General features: G+C 38.2%; 1 protein-coding gene across 1 annotated transcript; it reads right to left on the reverse strand.

The window, feature by feature from the left end:
* Positions 1-13284: 13284 nt before the first annotated feature.
* Positions 13285-14579, reverse strand: LOC122731761 (mas-related G-protein coupled receptor member X1-like). Its single transcript, XM_043972038.1, is given in 2 exon segments — positions 13285-14230; positions 14232-14579. Coding segments are annotated over 2 exon segments (1002 nt in total). The 5' UTR covers positions 14288-14579.
* Between the last annotated feature and the right edge of the window lie 7303 nt (positions 14580-21882).

Here is a 21882-nt window from a genome sequence, read left to right on the forward strand (position 1 = left end):
TGGGCTTTCACACCAGTTTAGAGCTGGAAGGGTCAGAGTGTGCCCTCAATCTCTATCTTTATAGCTGTATAAACTATTTTTGATAGTTTGATTGCTATGGCACTAAATAAATAATTTAGGTGAAATTGTTATTTTTATTATATTGTCTTGGCCTACCCATGAATTATTGATATTTTCCCAGTGTTTAGACCTGACTTCATTTGTGTGAGAATTGTTTTATAGTGGTTTTCATATGTTCCTGTGTTTATCTCAGCAGGTTGACTGCCAAGTATTTTATACTGTCTATAGTTATTTTAAGTGGAATTTCTCTTTCTATCTGTTCCTGCTGGACTTTTGCTCAGTCCCGGAACAATTCCATCACTTTAGTGCAAACCTGTTCTGTTTACACATGCCTCAATTCCAATGCATTGGTTCCTTCGGATTATGTGAGGGATCTGGGATAGTGAATAGATTCTTAGACTTGGAGTCAGGAAAATCTGGATTAAAATTCTGCCTCTTACTAAATGGGTGACCTTGGGCAGTTAATGCAGCTTCTCTAAGCCTCTTAGAGTTTCCTACTGTTCATAATGGGGAAAATTGTAGCAACTACATTCTAGGTATAATAAGGGAATTGTCCAATCCTGTGACAACTCATTCAGAGGCTTGGTGAAGCTGCTTCTAGATGTGCTTGATAGACTGAAGACCTTTATCTGTCACCTTGAGAGCAGGGGCAGGGAGTCCTTGAGTGAGTCCTCTTAGCTTCTGGCATAATGATGAAATTCCCTTTTTTGTTGGTGTCATTGCTTTGCGTTGGTATAAGACAGAGCACACTGTGCATACTTAAAAGCATCAGCTCATTTTCAAGCTATGCAAAGTGCTTTCCAAACCTTCTTGCAGGTTATAATTCTTATGCTATGCTAAAAGGAGTTTAACAACATTTACCAAACTGCTTTTGAGAAACTGTTGAGGCAAGAACACCTTCTTGAGCAATTTCCTCCCTCATCTCTGGTCAGGCATCCTCCTGCTATTTTGACCCCTCCCTCAGGGTCAAACATTCCCCCTTTAGGTCCAGATTTTTGTTTCGCTTTGTTTTTAGCGGGGCAATGGGGGTTAAGTGCCTTGCCCAGGGTCACACAGCTAGTAAGTGTCAAGTGTCTGAGATCAGATTTGAACTCGGGTCTTCCTGAATCCAGGGCCGGTACTCTATCCACCTAGCAGCCCCCAAGGTCCAGATTTTTAAGTCGGTTGTGTTGCTCCTGTGCGCTCCCCTTCCTATCAGGGTCCATTGGAACCACAAAAGGGCATACAGAAAAAGCTGCTGGCTGCAGAACTTTATCAGTCATCTCTTAGAGCAGCCAAAACCCTGCTGAATGGACTTGTTCCACATGTAGAGCTCATGTCCAACTCTCCACTAAGTTACACATCATTGACATGAAGATAATTATTTCATGTTTAAAGTTGTAATTTCTATGTGTGAATTTCCATCCATCCTATTTTATGCACTATTGTCCTCAGCCTCTCTTTTTACCTCCTTCCCTGTTACCTTATTCCCTATTCTATGCACCCCTCTAAGAGTCCTTCCCTTATCTTCTTCCCTACTTCCCAAATCTTAATCTACACAAACTTCTAAAAGCTCCTTCCTTAGCCTGTCCCCTCATCCTCATTTCTCTATAGGTTTAGAAGACTTTTTATACCCTTTTAGATGCATATGTTGTTCATTCCCTCATTAACCCAGATCTCACCAGACTAAGCTTCTAGCACTTATAGATCTTTACCTCCACCTGCTCCCTCTGTATCAATTCTTCCTTTCCTGTTCCATTTGTAGGAGATAATTGTTCCCTTTTACTTTTTCCTCCCAATTTTGTTTTTTCTAGTCACCCCATCATACTCAACTTATCGCCATCCTTTCTTTCAAACTACCCTCGTAATGATGACAATCTTAACAACAGTGATAACACTGTCACATATAAAAAAGAAACTGTTTGACCTTAATGGGTTCCTTATAATTATTCTTTAATGTTTTCCTTATATTTCTTCAGGATCTTCTATATGAAATTTTCCATTTAGTTCTGATCTTTTTGTCACAAAGTCCTGACAGTATTTCAATTCATTAAATGTCCATTCTTAAAAAAAATTATACTCAACTTTGCTGGGTAAGTTAAAAATGGAAAATGGATAGAAGAATATATCAAACATCTGAGCCCAACAATATGTTGTTTATAAGGAACACATTTAAGAATGGGAGATATCGAGTTAAAATGGAGGGTTGGAGTAGAACTTATTATGCTTCAGTTGATGCAAAAAAGGCAGTGGTAGCCATCATGATCTCAGACAAAGTTTAGGCTAAAATAGATTTAATTAAAAGACACAAACAGGGTAATGCTATTTAAAAAAAAAATTTATTTTAGTTTTCAACATTTGTTTAGCTAAGATTTCCAATTTCAAATTTTTCTCCCTCCCTCCCCTCTCCCCTAGACATCAGGTTATATATATATATATATATATATATATATATATATATACACATACATATATATGCACGTATATATATGTATGTATATGTATATATGTATATATATATAAATATAATAACATTAAACATATTTCTGCATTGTCATGTTATACGAGAAGAATCAGAGCAAAAAGGAAAAACCTCAAAAAAGAAAAACAACAGCACTCAAAACAAAAGAAATAGTATGGTCCAATCAGCATCCATATTCCAAGGTTTCTTTCTTTTTTTTTTCTGGATTTGGAGAGCCTTTCCCATCATGAGTCCTTTGGAACTTTCTTGTATCATTGGATTGGTGAGAAGAATCTAGTCTATCACAGTTGGTCAACAGATAATGTTGATACTGTGTACAATGTTTTCCTGGTTCTGCTCATCTCACTCATCATCAGTTCCTGCAAGTCCTTCCAGGTTTCTCTGAACTCTTCCTGTCCATTGTTTCTTTTTTCTTTCTTTCTTTCTCTCTTTCTTTCTTTCTTTCTTTCTTTCTTTCTTTCTTTCTTTCTTTCTTTCTTTCTTTCTTTCTTTCTTTCTTTCTTTCTCTCTTTCTCTCTTTCTCTCTTTCTCTCTTTCTCTCTTTCTCTCTTTCTCTCTTTCTCTCTTTCTCTCTTTCTCTCTTTCTCTCTTTCTCTCTTTCTCTCTCTCTTTCTTTCTCTCTTTCTTTCTCTCTTTCTTTCTCTCTTTCTTTCTCTCTTTCTCTCTCTCTCTCTCTCTCTCTCTCTCTCTCTCTCTCTCTCTCTTTCTTTCTTTCTTTTTTTTTAGTGAGGCAATTGGGGTTAAGTGACTTGCCCAGGGTCACACAGCTAGTAAGTGTTAAGTGTCTGAGGCCGGATTTGAACTCAGGTACTCCTGACTACAGGGCTGGTGCTCTATCCACTGCGCCACCTAGCTACCCCCTGTTCATTATTTCTTACAGCAAAATAGTATTCCATTACATTCATATACCACAACTTGTTCAGCCATTCCCCAATTGATGGGCATCCCCTCAATTTCCAATTCCTTGCCACCACAAAAAGAGCAGCTATAAATATTTTTGTACATGTGTGTCCTTTCCCCTTTTCCATGATCTCTTTGGGAAAAAGACCCAAAATTGGTATTGCTGGGTAAAAGGGTATGCACAGCTTTATAGCCCTTTGGGAATAATTCCAAATTGCTCTCCAGAGTTGTTGGATCAGTTCACAGCTCCACTAACAGTGCATTAGTGTTCCAATTTTTCCACAGCTTCTCCAACATTTATTATTTTCCTCTTTTGTCATATTAGCCAATCTGATAGGTGTCAGGTGGTACCTAAGAGTTGTTTTAATTTGCATCTCTCTAATCAATAGTGATTTAGAGCATTTTTTCATATGGGAATAGATATCTTTGATTTCTTCATCAGAAAACTGCCTGTTCATATCCTTTGACCATTTCTCAATTGGGGAATGACTTGGATTCTTATAAATTTGATTTAGTTCCCCATATATTTTAGAAATGAGGCCTTTATCAGAAGTGCTGGCCATAAAATTGTTTCCCAGCTTTCTGCCTCCCTTCTAATTTTGGATGCATTGCTTCTGTTTGTACAAAACCTTTTAAATTTAATGTAATCAAAATCATCCATTTTGCATTTCATAATATTTTCTATCTTTTGTTTGGTCATAAACTGTTCTCCTTTCCAAAGATCTGAAAGGTAGACTATTCCTTCTTCTTCTAATTTACCTATGGTAAATATAAATCATGTACCCATTTTGACCTTATTTTAGTATAAGGTGTCAGATGTTGGTCTATGCCTAATTTCTGCCATACTATCTTCCAGTTTTCCCAGCAGTTTTTTTTTTCAAATACTGAGTTCCTATCCCAGGAGCTGGAGTCTTCGTGTTTATCAAACAGTACATTACTAATATCATTTACTACTGTGTTTCCTGTGCCTAGCCTATTCCATTGATCCTTCACTCTATTTTTTATCCAGTACCAGATAGTTTTGCTGACTGCCGCTTTATAGTAGAGCTTCAGATTTGGTACAGCTAACCCACCTTCCTGTGCATTTTTTTTCATTATTTCCCTTGATATTCTTGACTTTTTTCCAGATGAATTTTGTTATTATTTTCTCTAGCTCTATAAAATAATTTTCAGGTAGTCTGATTGATATGGTACTGAATAAGTACATTAATTTAGGTAGGATTGTCATTTTTATTATATTAGCTCAGCCTATCCATGAGCAATTGAGATCTTTCCAACTTTTTAGATCTGATTTGATTTGTGTGAAAAATGTTTTGTAATTGTGTTCATAGAGTTCCTGGGTTTGTCTTGGCAAGTAGACTCCCAAGTTTTTTATATTATCTACCATTACTTTAAATGGAATTTCTCTTTCTATCTCTTGCTGCTAGACTTTGTTGGTCATGTATAGAAATGCTGATGATTTATATGGATTTATTTTATATCCTGCTACTTTGCTAAAGTTGTTAATTGTTTCAAGTAATTTTTGAGTTGATTCTCTAGGATTCTCTACATATACCATCATATCATCTGCAAAGAGTGATAGTTTTGTTTCGTCCTTGCCTATTCTAATTCCTTTAATTCCTTTTTCTTCTCTGATTGCTAAGGCTAACATTTCAAGTACAATATTAAATAATAGAGGTGATAATGGAAATCCCTGTTTCACCCCGATCTTATTGGGAAGGCCTCTAACTTATCTCCATTACATATAATGCTTGCTGATGGTTTTAGGTAGATACTGGTTACTATTTTAAGGAAAGCTCCACCTATTCCTAAGCTCTCTAGTGTTTTTGTTAGGAATGGGTGCTGTATTTTGTCAAAAGCTTTCTCTGCATCTATTGAGATAATCATATGATTTTGGTTAGTTTTCTTATTGATGTGGTTGATTATGCTAATAGTTTTCCTAATGTTGAACCAGCCCTGCATTCCTGGTATAAATCTCACCTAGTCATAGTGTATTATCCTGGTGATCACTTGCTGTAATCTCCTTGTTAATATCTTATTTAAGATTTTAGCATCAATATTCATTAGGGAAATTGGTCTATAATTTTCTTTCTCTGTCTTTGCTCTGCCTGGTTTTGGTATCACCTCCATATTTGTGTCATAAAACAAATTTGGTAGAACTCCTTCTTCACCTATTTTTCCAAATAATTTGTACAATATTGGAATTAATTGTTCTTTAAATGTTTGGTAGAATTTACCCGTAACCCCATTTGACCCTGGGGATTTTTTCTTAGGGAGTTCATTATTGGATTCTTCAATTTCTTTTTCTAATATGGGCTTATTTAAGGATTTTATTTCCTCTTCAGTCAAATTTATTGGCATACAATTGGGTAAAATAGTTCCTAATTGTTGCTTTAATTTCTACTTCATTGGTGGTAAGATCACCCTTTTCATTTTTCATACTGGTAATTTGGTTTTCTTCTTTCTTTGTTTTAATCAAATTAACTAGTGGTTTATCTATTTTATTGTTTTTTTTTCATAAAACCAGTTCTTAGTTTTATTGATTAATTCTATAGTTTTCCTGCTTTCAATTTTATTAATTTCTCCTTTAATTTTCAGGATTTCTAATTTAGTATTTAATTGGGGATTTCCAATTTGTTCTTTTTCTAGCTTTTTAAGTTGCATGCCCAATTCATTGATCTCTTTCTCTTCTTTATTCATGTAAGCAGTTAGATCTATAAAATTTCCTCTAAGCATCACTTTGGCTGTATCCCATAGATTTTGGTATGTTGTCTCATTATTGTCATTCTCTTGGATAAAGTTATTGATTGTTTCTATGATTTGTTGTTTGACCCACTCATTTTAAAAAATGAAATTATTTAGTTTCCAATTGATTTTCAGTCTACCTTTCCATGGTTCTTTATTACATGTAATTTTTATTGCATCATGATCTGAGAAGGATGCATTTACTATTTATGCCTTTCTACATTTGACTATGATGTTTTTGTGCCCTAATACATGGTCAACTTTTGAAAATATGCCATGTACTGCTGAGAAAAAGGTATATTCCTTTCTATCCCCATTCAATTTTCTCCAGACATCTATCATGTCTAACTTTTCTAGTATTCTATTCACCTCTTTCACTTCTTTCTTTTTTATTTTGTGGCTAGATTTATTTAATTCTGAGGGGAAGATTCAGATTCCCCCACTAGTATAGTATTACTGTCCATTTCCTCTTGTAACTCATTTAACTTTTCCTCTAAGAATTTGGATGCTATACCACTTGGTGCATCCATGTTTAATATTGATATTACTTCATTATCTATAGTACCTTTTAGCAAGATGTAGTTTCCTTCCTTATATCTTTGAATGAGATCTATTTTTGCCTTTGCTTTGTCTGAGATAAGGATTGCTACCCCTGCTTTTTTTACTTTAGCTGAAGCATAATATATTCTGCTCCAGCCTTTTACCTTTACTCTCTGTGTATCTCTCTCCTTCAAATGTGTTTCTTGTAAACAGCATATTGTGGATTCTGCACTGTAATCCACTCTGCAATTTGCTTCTGTTTTATGGGAGAGTTCATCCCATTCACATTCACAGTTAAAATTATTAACTGTTTATTTCCCTCCATCTACTTTTCCCCTTTGTACTCTTTTTTCCCCTTCTTTCCCCCTATTCCACTTGACCAATGTTTTGCTTCTGACCACTGCCTCCTTCAATCTGCCCTCCCTTTTATCAGCTGCCCTTCTTTTTTTGCCCCCTTTTCCCGCCCACTTGTGCCCTCCCTTCTATCAATACCACCCTTTCCCCCTTCCCCTTTTGTTTCCTTACAGAGTAAGCTAAGTTTCTTTATACAAATGGGAGTGTATTTTATTTCCTCCCTGAACCAAGTCTGATGAGAGTAAGGTTGCAACAATGCCCACCCCTCCCTTCTTTCCCTCTGTTGTAATGGGTTTTTTTCGTGCCTCTTCCTGTGATATAATTAACCCCATTCCACCTCTCCCTTTCTCTCCTCCCCCAGTCTTCTTTTATTCTGCCTCTTAAGTTTCTTTATATCATCACATCAAAGGTGATTTAATAACAATACCTTTACAAAGATACAGATCTCAAGAGTTAAAAGTATTATCCTCCCTCATATGGACTCAAGCAGTTTAACATCACTGAACAACCCTTTTCTCCCCCTTGTTTACTTCTTTATATTTCTCTAGAGTCTTGTATTTGGAGATCAAATTTTCTGTTCATTTCTTGTCTTTTTCTCAGGAAGCCTTGGAAATCCCCTAGTTCATTGAATGTCCACCTTTTCCTCTGAAAGAGAATGATCAGTTTTTCTGGGTGGTTGGTCCTGGGTTGTAATCCAAGCTCCTTTGCCTTCCTGTATATCATATTCCAAGCCTTGTGATCCTTTAATGTTGAAGCTGCCAGGTCCTGTGCAATCCTGACTGTGGATCCATGGTATTTAAACAGTTTCTTTCTGGCTTCTTGGAGTATTTTCTCTTTCCCCTGATAATTCTGGAGTTTGGCTACAATATTCCTTGAAGTGTTCCTTTTGGGGTCTCTTTCAGGAAGTGTTCAGTGGATTCTTTCAATGGTGATTTTATCCTCTGATTCTATAATTTCAGGGCAGTTCTCTTTAATAATTTTCTGGAATATGGTGTCTAGATGATTTTCTTTATCATAGCTTTCAGGTAGTCCAATAATTCTCAGATTATCTCTCCTGGACCTATTTTCCAAGTCAGTTGTTTTCCCAAAGAGGTATTTCACATTTTCTTCTATGTTTTCAGTCTTTTGATTCTGCTGGTCATATTCTTGTGTCTCATGGAGTTGTCTGCTTCCATCTGCTCAATTTTAATTTTTAAGGCCTTATTTTCCACAGTAAGCTTTTGCACTTCTTTTTCTATTTGGCTAATTTTTTCTCTCATTTGGCCAATTGTATTTTTTAAGGAATTGTTTTCCTCAGTCATTTTTTGTGTGCTTCATTTTGCAGTGTAACTCTCATTTCTCTTATTTCTTTGTCCATTTTTTCTTCTACCTCTTTTATTTGGTCTTTAAAAGCCTTTTTGAGCTTTTCAAAGAAGGCCTTTTGGTCTTGAGACTAGATCATCTTCCCTCTTGAGTCTTCACTTGTGGGTGTTTTGACCAACTCATCTGCGTTTGAGTTTTGGTCTTCCCTTTCACCATAGAAGTTGTCAATGCTAAGGGTCCTTTTTTGTTTCTTGCTCAGGTAGGATATATATTTTTTGTTTTTGTGGGGCAATGGGGGCTAAGTGACTTGCCCAGGATCACACAGCTAGTGAGTGTCGAGTGTCTGAGGCCGGATTTGGACTCAGGTCCTCCTGAATCCAGGGCTGGTGCTTTATCTACTGCACCACCTAGCTTCCCCTGTAGGCTATTTTTAAATTTATCAAGTTGAAGTATCTGCTCTTGGGGCACAGGATTCATGGTTGCAAACTTCTTACTGCTCTCAGCTGTGTTGAGTTGCAATAGTGTGTGAGCTGCCCACTGATCCACCTATGCTAAGAGAGCTGCCCACTAAGCCGAGCTTTGCTGAGGTGAGCTGCCAGTTGGGATGAGTAATGCTGAGCCACCCTCCCCTTTTATCCAGGTGAGACAGCTCTTTTCTGAAGTGTTCTAAATTATCTCATGTAGCAGGATTTTGTCTCTCTTTTTCTAGGTTCTGTAGTTCCAGAATCTGTTTAGAGGCTTGATTTAATGTTGTTTTTGAGGGAAATATGGGAAAGCTCAGGAAAGTTCCTAGCTTCTCTCCGCCATCTTGTCTCTGCCCCCAGAACACTCCAGATGAAAATTTTAAGGCATTATTTTCTTCAGTGAGATTATGCACCTTTTTTTTTTTCCATTTGGCCAGATGAAGTTTTTAAGGAATTGTTTTTTCTTCAGTCAATCTTTGTGCTTCCTTTTCCAAGCTGCTGATTCTTTTTTTCATAATTTTCTTGTGTTGCTTTCATTTCTTTCCCCATTTCTCTCAATTGATTTTTAAAATTATTTTTGAGCTCTTCCAAGAAGGCTTTTTGTTCTTGAGACCAATTCATCTTCCCTCTTGAGGCTTCACATGTAGGCAATTTGGGAGTATTGTCCTCATCTGAGTTTGTGTTTGCCTCTTCCCTTTCAATACAGAAGCTCTCAATGGTGAGAGCTCTTTTTTGTTTCTTACTCATACTGCAGCTTTTTTTTTTTTTTTAAGTTGAGGTCTGCTCTGGGGGCACCAGGGTCCCTGTTTCAAGCTTCTTGTGCTGGGGTATAAGGGCTGTGTCACTGGCTTTCTACACTGAGGCCTCTATGGCTTGTGGATTTCTCCCCACCCTGGGCTTGCTAGCTGCTCCCTGGGATTGGTAGGCCTGGTCACACCTGTCCTGTGGGTGGCTATCCAGCTGGCAACCTGTCCTCCTGGCTGGTTCAAGTGGGTTTTGCCACTGTCCTTCTGCACCACCAACTTGTTGAGCCAGGATCCAAGGGCCTCAGTTGCTCGGCCATGGCCCACAGCTTCCTGCTGACTTACCTCGACCCCCTCTGTGCTGTGCTGCAGCTCCCTTTTGCCCCAGTGAGACCGACCTTTCCTGAAGTCTTCGAAATTATCTCTGGTTGGAAGACTGTGTCTCTCTGTCTCTTTGCAGGTTTTGTAGTTTCAGAATCCATCTAGAGGCTTGATTTAATGTTCTTTTTGAGAGAACAGAAGGAGAGCTTAAGTGATTTGCTGCCAACTCTCTGCCATCTTGGCTCCACCCCAGGGTAATGCTACTTTGATAAAAGATACCATAGACAATGAAGCAATATCAGTACTGATGTTATATGCACCCAGTCCAATAGCATTTATATTTTCTTTTTTCTTTTCTTTTTCTTTTTTTTTTTGCAGGGCAATGAGGGTTAAGTGACTTGCTCAAAGTCACACAGCTAGTATCAAGTGTCTGAGGCCGGATTTGAACTCAGGTCCTCCTGAATCCAGGGCCGGTGCTTTATCTAAGCATTTATATTTTCAAAAGAAAAGTAAAATGAATTACAGGTGGTGATAAATAGTAGTACTATAATAGTGGGGGAACTTAATTTTCCCCTCTCTGAAATAGAGAAATCTGACAAAAAATAAATAAGAAAAAAGTCAGGGAAGTGAATAGAATTTTACATAAGCCAGAAATGATAGATATCTGGAGAGAAATGAAAGAAATACACCTCTTTTCTCAGCAGTTTATGATACCTTTACAAATATTGATCATATATTAGGACATAAAATTTTATAGTGGAAAGTAGAAAAGCTGAAATATTAAATATTTCTTTTCAGATTACAATGCAATAAATACATATTTAACAAGGGACCACAGAAATATAGTTTAAAAATGAATAGGAGGGGGCAGCTAGGTGGCGCAGTAGATAGAGAACTGGCCTTGGAGTCAGGAGTACCTGAGTTCAAATTCAGCCTCAGACACTTAACACTTACTAGCTGTGTGACCCTGGGCAAGTCACTTAACCCCAATTGCCTCACTAAAAAAAAAAAGAATGGGAGATTAAATGCCTTAATCTTAAAGAATGAGTGTGTTAAAAAACAAATAATAGAAGATAATTTCATTAAAGTACAATAATGAGACATTACAAAACCCATGGGATATAACAAAAGCAAGAATCAGAGTAAAATTTATATCTTTAAATGCTTACATCAATAAAAGGTAAAGAGCAAATCAATGAATTGGGAGTGGAATTTTAAAAGCCATAAAAACCTCAAAATGAAAATCCCCAATTATATACAAAGTGGGAAATCCCCCAAATTAACAATGACATTAATAAAATTGAGTGCAAAACCTCATTGAATTAATAATCACAACTAGGAGTTTGTTTTATGAAAAACCCCCAATAAAATATATGAACCATTGTTTAATTTGATTTTTAAAAAGATAAGAAAACCATATCATCTATATTAAAATGAAAAGAGTTAATATACCACCAAGGAAGATGAAATTACAGCAATTATATGGAGCTATTTCATCCAATTATAAGCTCATATATTTAACAATTTAAGTGAAATGGAAGAATATTTACAAAAATATAAAATGCCTAGATTTGCAGAAGAAGAAATAGAATGTCTAATAGACCTCTTTTAGGAAAAGAAATTGAACAGGCCATTAATGAGCTTCCTAAGAAAAAAGCACTAGGACCAGATGGATTTACAAGTTAATTCTATCAAACATTTAAAGATCAACTAATTACAATATTAAATAAATTATTGGGAATAATAGGCAAAGAAAGGATCCTACCAAACTCCTTTTATGAAACAATTATGATATTGATACTTAAGTAAGGAAGAATAAAAACAGAAAATTATAGACCAATTTCATCAATGAATATGGATGCAAAAAACCTACATAAAATACTAGCTAAAAGATTACAACAATATGTTACAAAGATTATACGTTATGCAAGTATGGTTTCACAGAAGGAAAACTATTAACATATTTTATTATATCAATAATGACAGTTAGAAAAAACCACATGATTAGACCATTCCATACCTGGACCAAGTAAAATATGGGACCTGATACCACTAAGGAAAGAAAAGGTCATTGTCACTGGAAGAATACATTGATGGCTGAATGATCTCTTACAGTTGGGATATTCCATAGGGGATTGTTGTTCAGTGTGTGCTTGTGTGACATGTGTGTCTGCATGTGAGATGGTGAGTTCCCTTCCCCTGCTTTGCTCTCATTAGGGTGAGTCTTCTCAGGTAAAACCCCTACAATACTTTCCCCCATACAAAGACCTCATCAGGAACTGGATCATGCAGAGTGAAAGAGAGATTGGAATAGAGAGAGTTACTGAAACATAGAGGCCCAGAGACTCAGAGTGAGACCAGAAGATTGAAAATGAGAGAGCATGCTGAGTCCCAACTTGGCCTTTAGGGGCCGAGATGGATTTACCTCAACTCTCATGATGGGAGTGGGGGAGGGAGGGAGCACTAGTAGGTAATGGAGGGGACACAGCTGAGCTGGAATCTTCCCTGTTCAGGGAAGGAAGAGGGGGAGGGGGAGGAGGCCTGAGAGAAGACAAGGTGGAGGAGCATAGAACCTTGAGGAGTCTGACCCCTGCCTCTTTGCCTTCATTTACAGAGACTGACAAGGAGAGGACAGGGAGAATTGGGGACTTCAAGGATGCATTTCCTCTTCTTCTATTCAGGACAGGAAGAATGGCCATTTGTTGGAGTAGCCCTCCTCTGGGCTGGTGAAGCATGAGTCCCTGGACCTCACTCCCTAGGTAAAGGAGCCTCGAGTAAACTAGGGGCCTCCAACATGCACAGACTCCAACATGGGGTCTGGAGTCAGGAAGAGCTGAGCTCAAATCCTGTCTCTGATACTTGCTTTGGGAACCTGGGCGAGTCATGGAACCTCTGCCTGCCTGCCACAGTTTCATCCAGTATAAAATAGATATTATGAGAGAACCTACCTCTTGGGGGTATTGTGAGGATTAAATGAGATATTTGAAAAGCACTTAGTACAGTGACAGGTATATTCTTATTGTTCAGTCATGTGAGTCTTTGTGAGCCCATCTGGGGTTTTCTTGGCAAAAATACCAGAGTGGTTTGCCATTTCTTTTGCTAGCTCACTTTACAGATGAGGAAACTGAGGCAAATGGTTCAGTGACTTGCCCAGGGTGTCTCAGGTCAGATTCTGACCTGAGCTTTTCCCATTCTAGGCCCTATCCTTTGTACTGCCTATCTGCCTGGCATGTAGTAGACACCTAATAAATGCTTGTTCATCATTTAGAGTTGAAATCCCAGGTACCAACATAAAGGATGGAACGGGGGGGGGGGGGGATTTGGGGAAATCCTGGTTTTCCTCCCAGAGATGCTGGAGGGCGGTAGCAACTGGATTGGGGGCAGGGGGCTTATTTCAAAGACTCCCATGTCTGAGCATCTTATCCTTAACCTCAGAAAAGGATATCTCTGGGCTGTTGATATGGGGGTTGTGCCTAGTTCCACCTCCCAACTTCTGCTCATCCCTCAGGGCCCTCTGGAGGACCACCCTGAGGGACTCCCAACTTTTGTACCTTTGGCTGCCGAGGAAGAAGTAAATGAAAGGATTCACACTGCTGTTCACACAGGCCAGGAGCTGAGGGAGCCAATATGGCATAACAAACTTTGCTATGAAATACTTCATCTCCAGAGGCAGGCCACAGGGGAGGAATGAGAGAACTGTGAATAGCACCAGGAGGTAGAGCCTGGGAGGGTGCTGGCTCTGGGAGCTGCACTGGACCTTCAGCAGCAGAGTCAGGCTGGACAAGCACAGCACACAGGTGAGGAGGGTGAACCACACCATCCTGATGAAGAGGAAGGTGTGAAAGAATTTGGAACAATATATATAAAAACAAAGGAGAAAACATGCTACCCACAACAGAGCAGCCAGAGCCCAGAGGACAGCGCACACAGCCACAGACGTGTGCTTGGGGTGGTGACATCGGTACCAGATGGGGAAGAGCACGGAGAGACAGTGCTCGGTGCTGATGGCAGCCAAGAGGCTCAGGCCGGCGGTGTAGAACAAATATTTGGTGTACAACAAATATTTGGTGTACATCATTACTCTGTATGTGAAAGAATAATACAAATAATCAACAAATCGATCTATGGAAATCAGAAAGGAGCAACAAAGGAAGAGGGCATCTGCTCCAGCCAGGTTGAGGATGTAGACGGAGAAGGGATTCCTGGGGATGCAGAAGCCCAGGAGCCACAGGATGATGCTGTTCCCCACCAGCCCAGCCAGGGCAATGACCAGAGAGAGGGTCTCCATCCAATCATGCAATTCCAACTTTTCAGCACCAGGAGCTAAACTCTCATTTGCTCTCCCTCGTGTAGTTATTAACATATTCCAGCTCCCTGGGTGTGGGGGACACAGCCATGGTGGTTGGTCTCAGCTTCAGGAAGCCCTGCTCCTCTCAGATGCCCTGGGGACAGGAAGACAAGTAAGTGCTTCAGGAACTTTTCCAGAGATTCGCTCCTTTCCCCCTTTTCAGGAGTAAGAGCCTCCTCTTCCCCACTCCCTTTCTCTACAGGGCCTCTAGGAGGCACCACAACACAAGACACTGGCCCAGAGTAAGAAATGATTTCAGATCTAGCCTCAGACACTTGCTATTTGCGTGACCCTGGACAAGTCATTTAACATCTCTCTTCCTCAGCTTCCTCAACTGTAAAATGGGGCTAATAAGAGCACCTCAGTCGGTTCTTCCAAGGATCAAATGAGATATTTGTAAAGTGTATAGCGCACAGTAGGTGCTTAATAAAGCTTGTTCCATTCTCTCCCCTTTCTCCTGTCATGGTGTTACAGTGTGACACAGAAATGAGCCTTCTACAGATGACTAGGGTTATACTTGCCTCTCCTCTTTTCCTGACCAGACTCCAACCCACCTTCATTTCCTCTCTCCTCTTTCTTCAGACTGTAGAAGAGTAAATGAAGTCTTGGTTTCCTTCTGTGATCCTTGTGCAGTGGGCCAAACCACTCAATGTAATAGACATTTCTTTATTCATTTATGTATGTACATATGCATGAATTTCTTTGTTCATTTTCTTATTTATCCATTCATAAATTCATTTAACCATATTTTAAAATATTCCTAATAATTTTTCATTTTTATCATTTTAATGTTCAATATCTTGTCCCTCCATACAGAGTGCATCTTTTCTTAAATCAATGAATAAAATGGAAGGAGAAAGGGCAGCTAGGTGGCGCAGTGGATAGAGCACCAGCCCTGGAGTCAGGAGTACCTGGGTTCAAATCCGGCCTCAGACACTTAACACTTACTAGCTGTGTGACCCTGGGCAAGTCACTTAACCCCAATTGCCTCACTAAAAAAAAAAAAAAAGAAAAAAGAAAATAGAAGGAGAAAAATACTTAAGCATAACTAGTCATCATATTAACTAAATGCAACAGTATACACATTATTCTACTCTGGTAGTCACATACCTGTGGAAAGGAGGGAAGGAAACATTACAATCTCTTTATTATTTTGTTTGTGAGATACTGAGAATAAAATAATTTTCAGTGCTAGGAATACCAAGAAAATGAAATTTGTCCAACCCTGAAGCAGGTGATGTTTTTACAGTGGCTGGGCAGAAGGGAGGAGCCTACATACAACACAGGTAGTCATTTTATGCAAAGTCAGGTAATTAACCAGAACAGAATGGGACCAACTTCAGGTGTCAGGTGGTTTTTTGTTTTTCTATTGCTTCAGGTCATTTTTTTTTTTGACAAATGATGCTTTTTATGAACAGATGAGCATGACAGAGTGGGGGTGTTTCTCCAGACTGAGAAAATGAGATGAATCAAGGAGACATGGTGACCATTCAGACTGAGTCAGAGTCTTGAGAGGAGAGAGTTGGGACAAGAAAATTGGCCTCCTGTGTCAATAGAGAAAACGGAAGGATGCAAAGCAAAATTGTCCCTCACTACTGGGGACTATGTTGAAAATATTTTTATATATAATTGGGAACTATTTAATGAAATTTGCAAATCTCTGTAAAAAAAAATCAGAAAAAAATACTAAAAGGAAACTGGCCAAATCTCTTAGAACCAGAACTTAGAAAAAAGTAGAAGTAGAAAGTATCCCCTGGTCACCTCAAGAGAGAAATCTCCAAATACAAAATTCCAGGAACACGATGGCCCAAATCCAGAGCTTCCCAGCTAAAGGGGGAAAAATCACTGAAAAAATCAAGAAAGAAAGAATTCAAGTAGTGAGGAGCCACAATGAGATCCTGTGCATGATTTAACAGTAGAGAATAAATAATATGATAAGTTAGAATGCTAATGATTGAGGCTTACAGTCATAAATAACTTACTCAGTAAAAATAATCATAATTCCTTGGGGGGATAAGAGACTTGTAATGAAATAGAGGACATTGGAGCATTCCTGATGAAAAGTCCAGGGCCATTTAGAAAAATTGAATTCAAACTCAGGAGTCAAGAAAAACATGAAAAGGTAAACAGAAATGAACAATGATAAAAGATCAGCCAACCAAACAAGCAAAGGTGAACTGCTTCCATTCTATTATGCAGAGATGGTACAAGTGTCCCTTGTGAACAGGAACATCATCAGCCAACATGGAGGGAATCTAATAAGACAAAGACTGGAAGAAGATCTGTTTATTTCTTGATGATCATAAGGAGAGAATGGATGTATAGAGAAAACCTGCGAGGGAAAGGAAGTACATGGAAAATTATCTCATAAAATCGGAGTGCGAAAGTAGATGTGTTAGCAAACAAGGTATAGATGATGGTGGGCAATTATAGACCCTTGAACCTCACTCTCATCTGGACTGATCAAAGTGGAGAAGAAAACACACAGAAAGGCACACAATTGAGTACACAAATACATTTCATTCAACAGGAGAATAGATGGAAAAAGGGAAAATGAAGAAGGGCTAATTAAAGACTGAGTAGATTGAAGAAGATATTAGTCCTCAGCAAAATGAACTCCAGGGCTATACAAAAAGAATTTTCATTCTTTTTCACATGACAAGGAATGGGAATCAGAGGGGGTCTCCATGAATTGGGAAATAGTTGAACAAGTTGTGTCATAAGTGTCATGAAATAATGACGTCCTATGAAAATGAGAAAGAAATTAATTTCTGAGAAATTTGGGAAAACTTGTATAAACTGTTTAAGAGAGAAATGAACATAGGAGAACAATTTATACAGTGGCAACAATATGGTATCAACAAAAACTTTAGAAAGTAGTGAGTATAATGACCAACTTTGCATCCAGTGAACCAATGGTAAAATTTGCTCCTCACCTCCTATTAGAGAGATGAAGGCATTAGTGTGCCAACAACTAGAAAACTGCCTCAGAATAGACCAGGGAGCAGGCAAGCAATTTACCAGCCTGGCAGGAAAGGTGTGTCTCACTGGGTAGGGAGGGAAGTGAGGTTCAAGTGCAGCAGCAGCAGCTGGCCTGAGTTACAATAATCCACAGGGAGGCTATGAGCCTGGGTGATCCACCAGTGGACTCCCCTTCTGCAGACCAGTGGCCCCCTAGGAATGTGAGTAGTCAGTTCAGCAAAACCCCACTTCGTGACCCCCTCCCCCCAGCACAAGCCACCAGCAATGCCTTGACTCCATTGTTGACCAGTGGTGAAGTCCCACCATAGGCCTGACTGGCAGCAAGGCCCCTTTCCTAGGCCCTAGGGAGTGTATAGAATTAATTGTTATTTGAGGTTTTTATGACCCCATCTTTTGGCTAGAATTAAAAAAACCCAGCACGCACATTGGTCTGGGGCTCAGGCCAGCGCCTCCACAAACGGCATGGTGCTCCATCCACTGGCTGTAGCCATCGCCATGGCACTGGCACCTCATGTCATCACCACTTGCTGATGCCTACGTGGGCCTGGCAAAATTATAATGACTGGAAGCCCAGTGAGGGCAGTCATGTGACTGTCAGTCAGAGCTGCCAGTCAATTGGCTTGGGGCTGTGTGTGGTTAGCCTGGGGTCTGCTGGGAAGAAGAGAGGTTTTTGTCATTCTAGCTTGAAGCTGGAAGGCAACAGGATGCTGCTGTGTATTCTCAGCTGATTCCTGGGCGGTAGTGTTATTCAGGTTGTATTATTTGCCTTTCCCCATTTTATTTCCTTTCCCTTTATCCTACTTATCCTGTTTGTGTTTTTTAAAGTTCATTCTTGTTAAATAAATCCTGCTCTGTTTTGAAGGAGGCTGTTGGTCTCCTTCCTTGCCCCAATATTGCGGTGAGCCACCTAGCTAACACTCCCCAATTAAAAATTGGTCCCTACAGGAGTCTACTTGCCAAGACACCAGGCTCAGGAACTAAAGGAACTATAACATACTTCTCACACAAAAGTCAGATCTAAACAATTGGCAAAATATTAATTGCTCATGGGTAGACTGAACCAATATAATAAAAATGACAATTCTACTGAATTGATCTATTTATTCAGTTACATATGAATAAAATTAAAAAAATTTTTATAGAGCTAGAAAAATGATAACAAAATTCATCTGAAAGAACACAAGCTCAAGAATATCATGGGAATCAATGAAAAATGAAAAATAAAGTCATCTAGGGGGCAGCTAGGTGGTTCAGTGGATAACGCATGAGCCTTGGATTCAGGAGGACCTGAGTTCAAATCCAGCCTCAGACACTTGACACTTAGCTGTGTGACCCTGGGCAAGTCATTTACCCCTCATTGCTCTGGAAGAAGAAGAAGGAGAAGGAGAAGGAGAAGAAGGAGAAGAAGAAGAAGGAGAAGGAGAAGGAGAAGAAAAGCCATTCCAGATCTCAAACTGTATTATAAAACAGTAATTATATATAAAAAAAATCTGGTACTGGCTAAGAAATAGAGTGGTGGATCAGTAGAATAGATTAGGTACAAATTACAGTATAATAAATAACCATAGTAATCTGGCATATGATAAATGCAAAGATCTAAGCATTTGGAACGAAAACTCATTGTTTGATAAAAACTGCTGGGAAAAATTGAAAACGGCATGGTGGAAACTAGGTATAGAACAACATCTTACACCATAAACTGGGGTAAAATCAAAATGGGTACATGATTTGCACATAAAGAGTGATACCATAAGCAAATTAAGAGAGCATTGAACAGTCTATCTGTCAGATTTATGGTTAAGGAAAGTATTTAGGACCAAATAAGATATATAGAGAATTACAAAATATAAAATAGATAATTTTGATTACATAAATTATAGTTTTTGTAGACACAAAACCAATGCAACCAAAATTTTAAGGGAAGTAGGAAATTGGGGAAAATTTTTTTGCAACAAGTGTCTGATAAAGGCCCCATTTTTCAAATATATAGAAAACTGAGTCAAATTTATAAAAATACAAGTCATTCCCCAATTGATTAATGGTCAAAGGAAATGAACAGGCAGTTTTCAGACAAAGAAATCAAAGCTGTCTATAGTCATGAAAAATGCTCTAAATCTTTATTGATCAGAGAAATGCAAATTAAACAACTCTGAAGTATCATCTCACACCTATCAGAGTGACAAATACAAGAAAAAAGAAAAATGTTGGATGTTGTAGGGGATGTGTGAAAATTGGAATGTCAATCCACTGTTGTTGGAGTTGTGAACAGATCCAACCATTCTAGAGAGCAATTTGGAACTGTGCCCAAAGGGATATAGAATTGTGTATACCCTCTGATCAAACGATACTTCTGTTAGGTTTGTATCCCAAAGACATCCCCAAAAAGAGAAAAATACCTATTTGTTGTTTTTTTTTTAATTTTTATTTTGGGTTCCAATTTTTATCCCTCCTTCTCTCCCTCCCCATCCCTCTCCCTGAGGTGGCAAGCAATGAGATAAAGGTTATACATATATGATTATGTAAAACATTACCGTATTAGCCATTTCACATAAGAAAACTTGAATAAAAGAAACAAATGAAAGAAAGTGAAAAATAGCACATTTCAGTCTGTGTTCCATCCTTATCAGTTCTTTCTTTGGAGGTGGATAGTATATTTTGTCAATAGCCCTTTTGGGATTGTCTTGGATCATTGTGTTGTTGAGAATAGTTAAGTCATTCACAGTTCATCATCAAATAATATTGCCTTTTCTGTGCACAATGTTCTCTTGGTTCTGCTCACTTCACTATATGGAATATTATTGTGCTATAAGAAATGACAAACAGGATGATTTCAGAAAGGCCTGGAAAAAGACCTATTTGTACAAAAATATTTATAGCACCTGTTGCAAAAATTTCTAAGTCTGATGAAGAAAAGAAACAAAGAAGTTTCCAAGCCATATAAAGATAGGTTTATTGAGAGGGGGTTAGTCCCCCAACAAAGCCAATAGGTTTATTGAGAGAGTTTTAGTCTCCCGATAAAGCCAGCCATCCAAGCGTTGGACCTGAAAGACCCAGAATTAGAAAATCCATGGGTTTATATACCCTTCCAAAAGTTACACTTATACAACATTTTCTTAATCTTTATTAGTTGTGCTTTAGGAAAGATGAGGAACTACCTAAATGACCATAAATGTCAGCATTATGATGACAATAGGGTGGGTCATTGTCAGGCCACTGGTCAACAGTGTGAACTCTTTTAAGAAAAGTATGTCACTCGTGGTTACTAAAATATAGCATTGCTGACTACTATATCTTGTGACATTACTTAATGCTTGACATTGGAAAGTTAGACAGAAAAAAGACTTAACCTTTTGACCTTATGTAATTGTAACAAAATAATATCTAAATATAATAAATCACAAATTTTCAGTTAATATATTGATTATTATCTTAATCAAATCACTTATAACTATGGTGAATCTCTTATAACTAAGGGATGGGGAAAATCTCACTCACACTGTGGTCTGTTGAGTTTCAATTTTTTCTCCCACCCTCCCTTCCTCCTTCCCTCCCAAGGCCAGCAAGCAATTTGATATAGGTTATATATTACTATCATGTTAAACATATTTCCACATCAGTCAGAACAAAAGGGAAACAAAGGCAAGAATAATAATGAAAAAGCAACAACAAAAGTCAAAATAGTATGCTTCAGTCTACATTCAGACTCCATAGTTCTTTTTTTGAACCTGGAGAGCATTTTCTACCAAAAGTCTTTTGCATTGTTTTGGATAATTTTATTGCTGAGAAGACTAAGTTTATCACAACTGATCATCCCACAATGTTGTTGATACTGTGTATAATGTCCTTTTGGTTGTGCTCATTTCACTCAACATCAATTCATGTAAGTCTTTCCAGGTTTTCCTGAAATCTATCTGCTTATCATTTCTTACAGAACAATAGTATTCCATTACATTCATTTACCACAACTTGTTTAGCCATTCCCCAATTGAAGGGCATCCCCTGAATTTCCAATTCTTTGTTACCACAAAAGAGCAGCCATAATTATTTTTATACATGTGGGTCCTTTTCCCTTTTTTTATTATCTCTTTGGGATATAGACCTGGTAGTAGTATTGCTGGGTCAAAAGGTATGTACAGTTTTTTTTTTTTTTGGTAAGGCAATGGGGGTTAAGTGACTTGCCCAGGGTCACACAGCTAGTAAGTGTCAAGTGTCTGAGGCTGGATTTGAACTCAGGTTCTCTTGAATCCAGGGCTGGTGTTTCATCCACTGCACCACCTAGCTGCACCTTATGTACAGTTTTAATGCTAAGGTAACTCAGTCTTAACAAAATCCAGTCTTAAAGATTAATTTTGCCTTAAGGGGTGAATGCAAAATACCTTAAGAGAGAGATTTATGTATATATGTTAATTTGGATGTCTTTTTTTCCTAGGGGTTTAAGTGAACTATCATATATTTTCTATCTATGTGTGATTCCAGAATATAATTATTTTTCTTGATTTCTAGTGATATATTTTAAGACAAAGGGGAAAAGGATATTGAGTCATTCTAAAAGGCCTGGTAAATTTTGTCATTGTGATAAAGCTCATCTAACTGGGTATGTTCTTTTTGGGCTTAGAAAAAACGAATTTCCTCCTCGTTGCAAACACCTTTTGCTGAGGAGGT

This window comes from Dromiciops gliroides, chromosome 6 (genome assembly GCF_019393635.1).
Source record: "Dromiciops gliroides isolate mDroGli1 chromosome 6, mDroGli1.pri, whole genome shotgun sequence".
Lineage (NCBI taxonomy): Eukaryota > Metazoa > Chordata > Mammalia > Microbiotheria > Microbiotheriidae > Dromiciops > Dromiciops gliroides.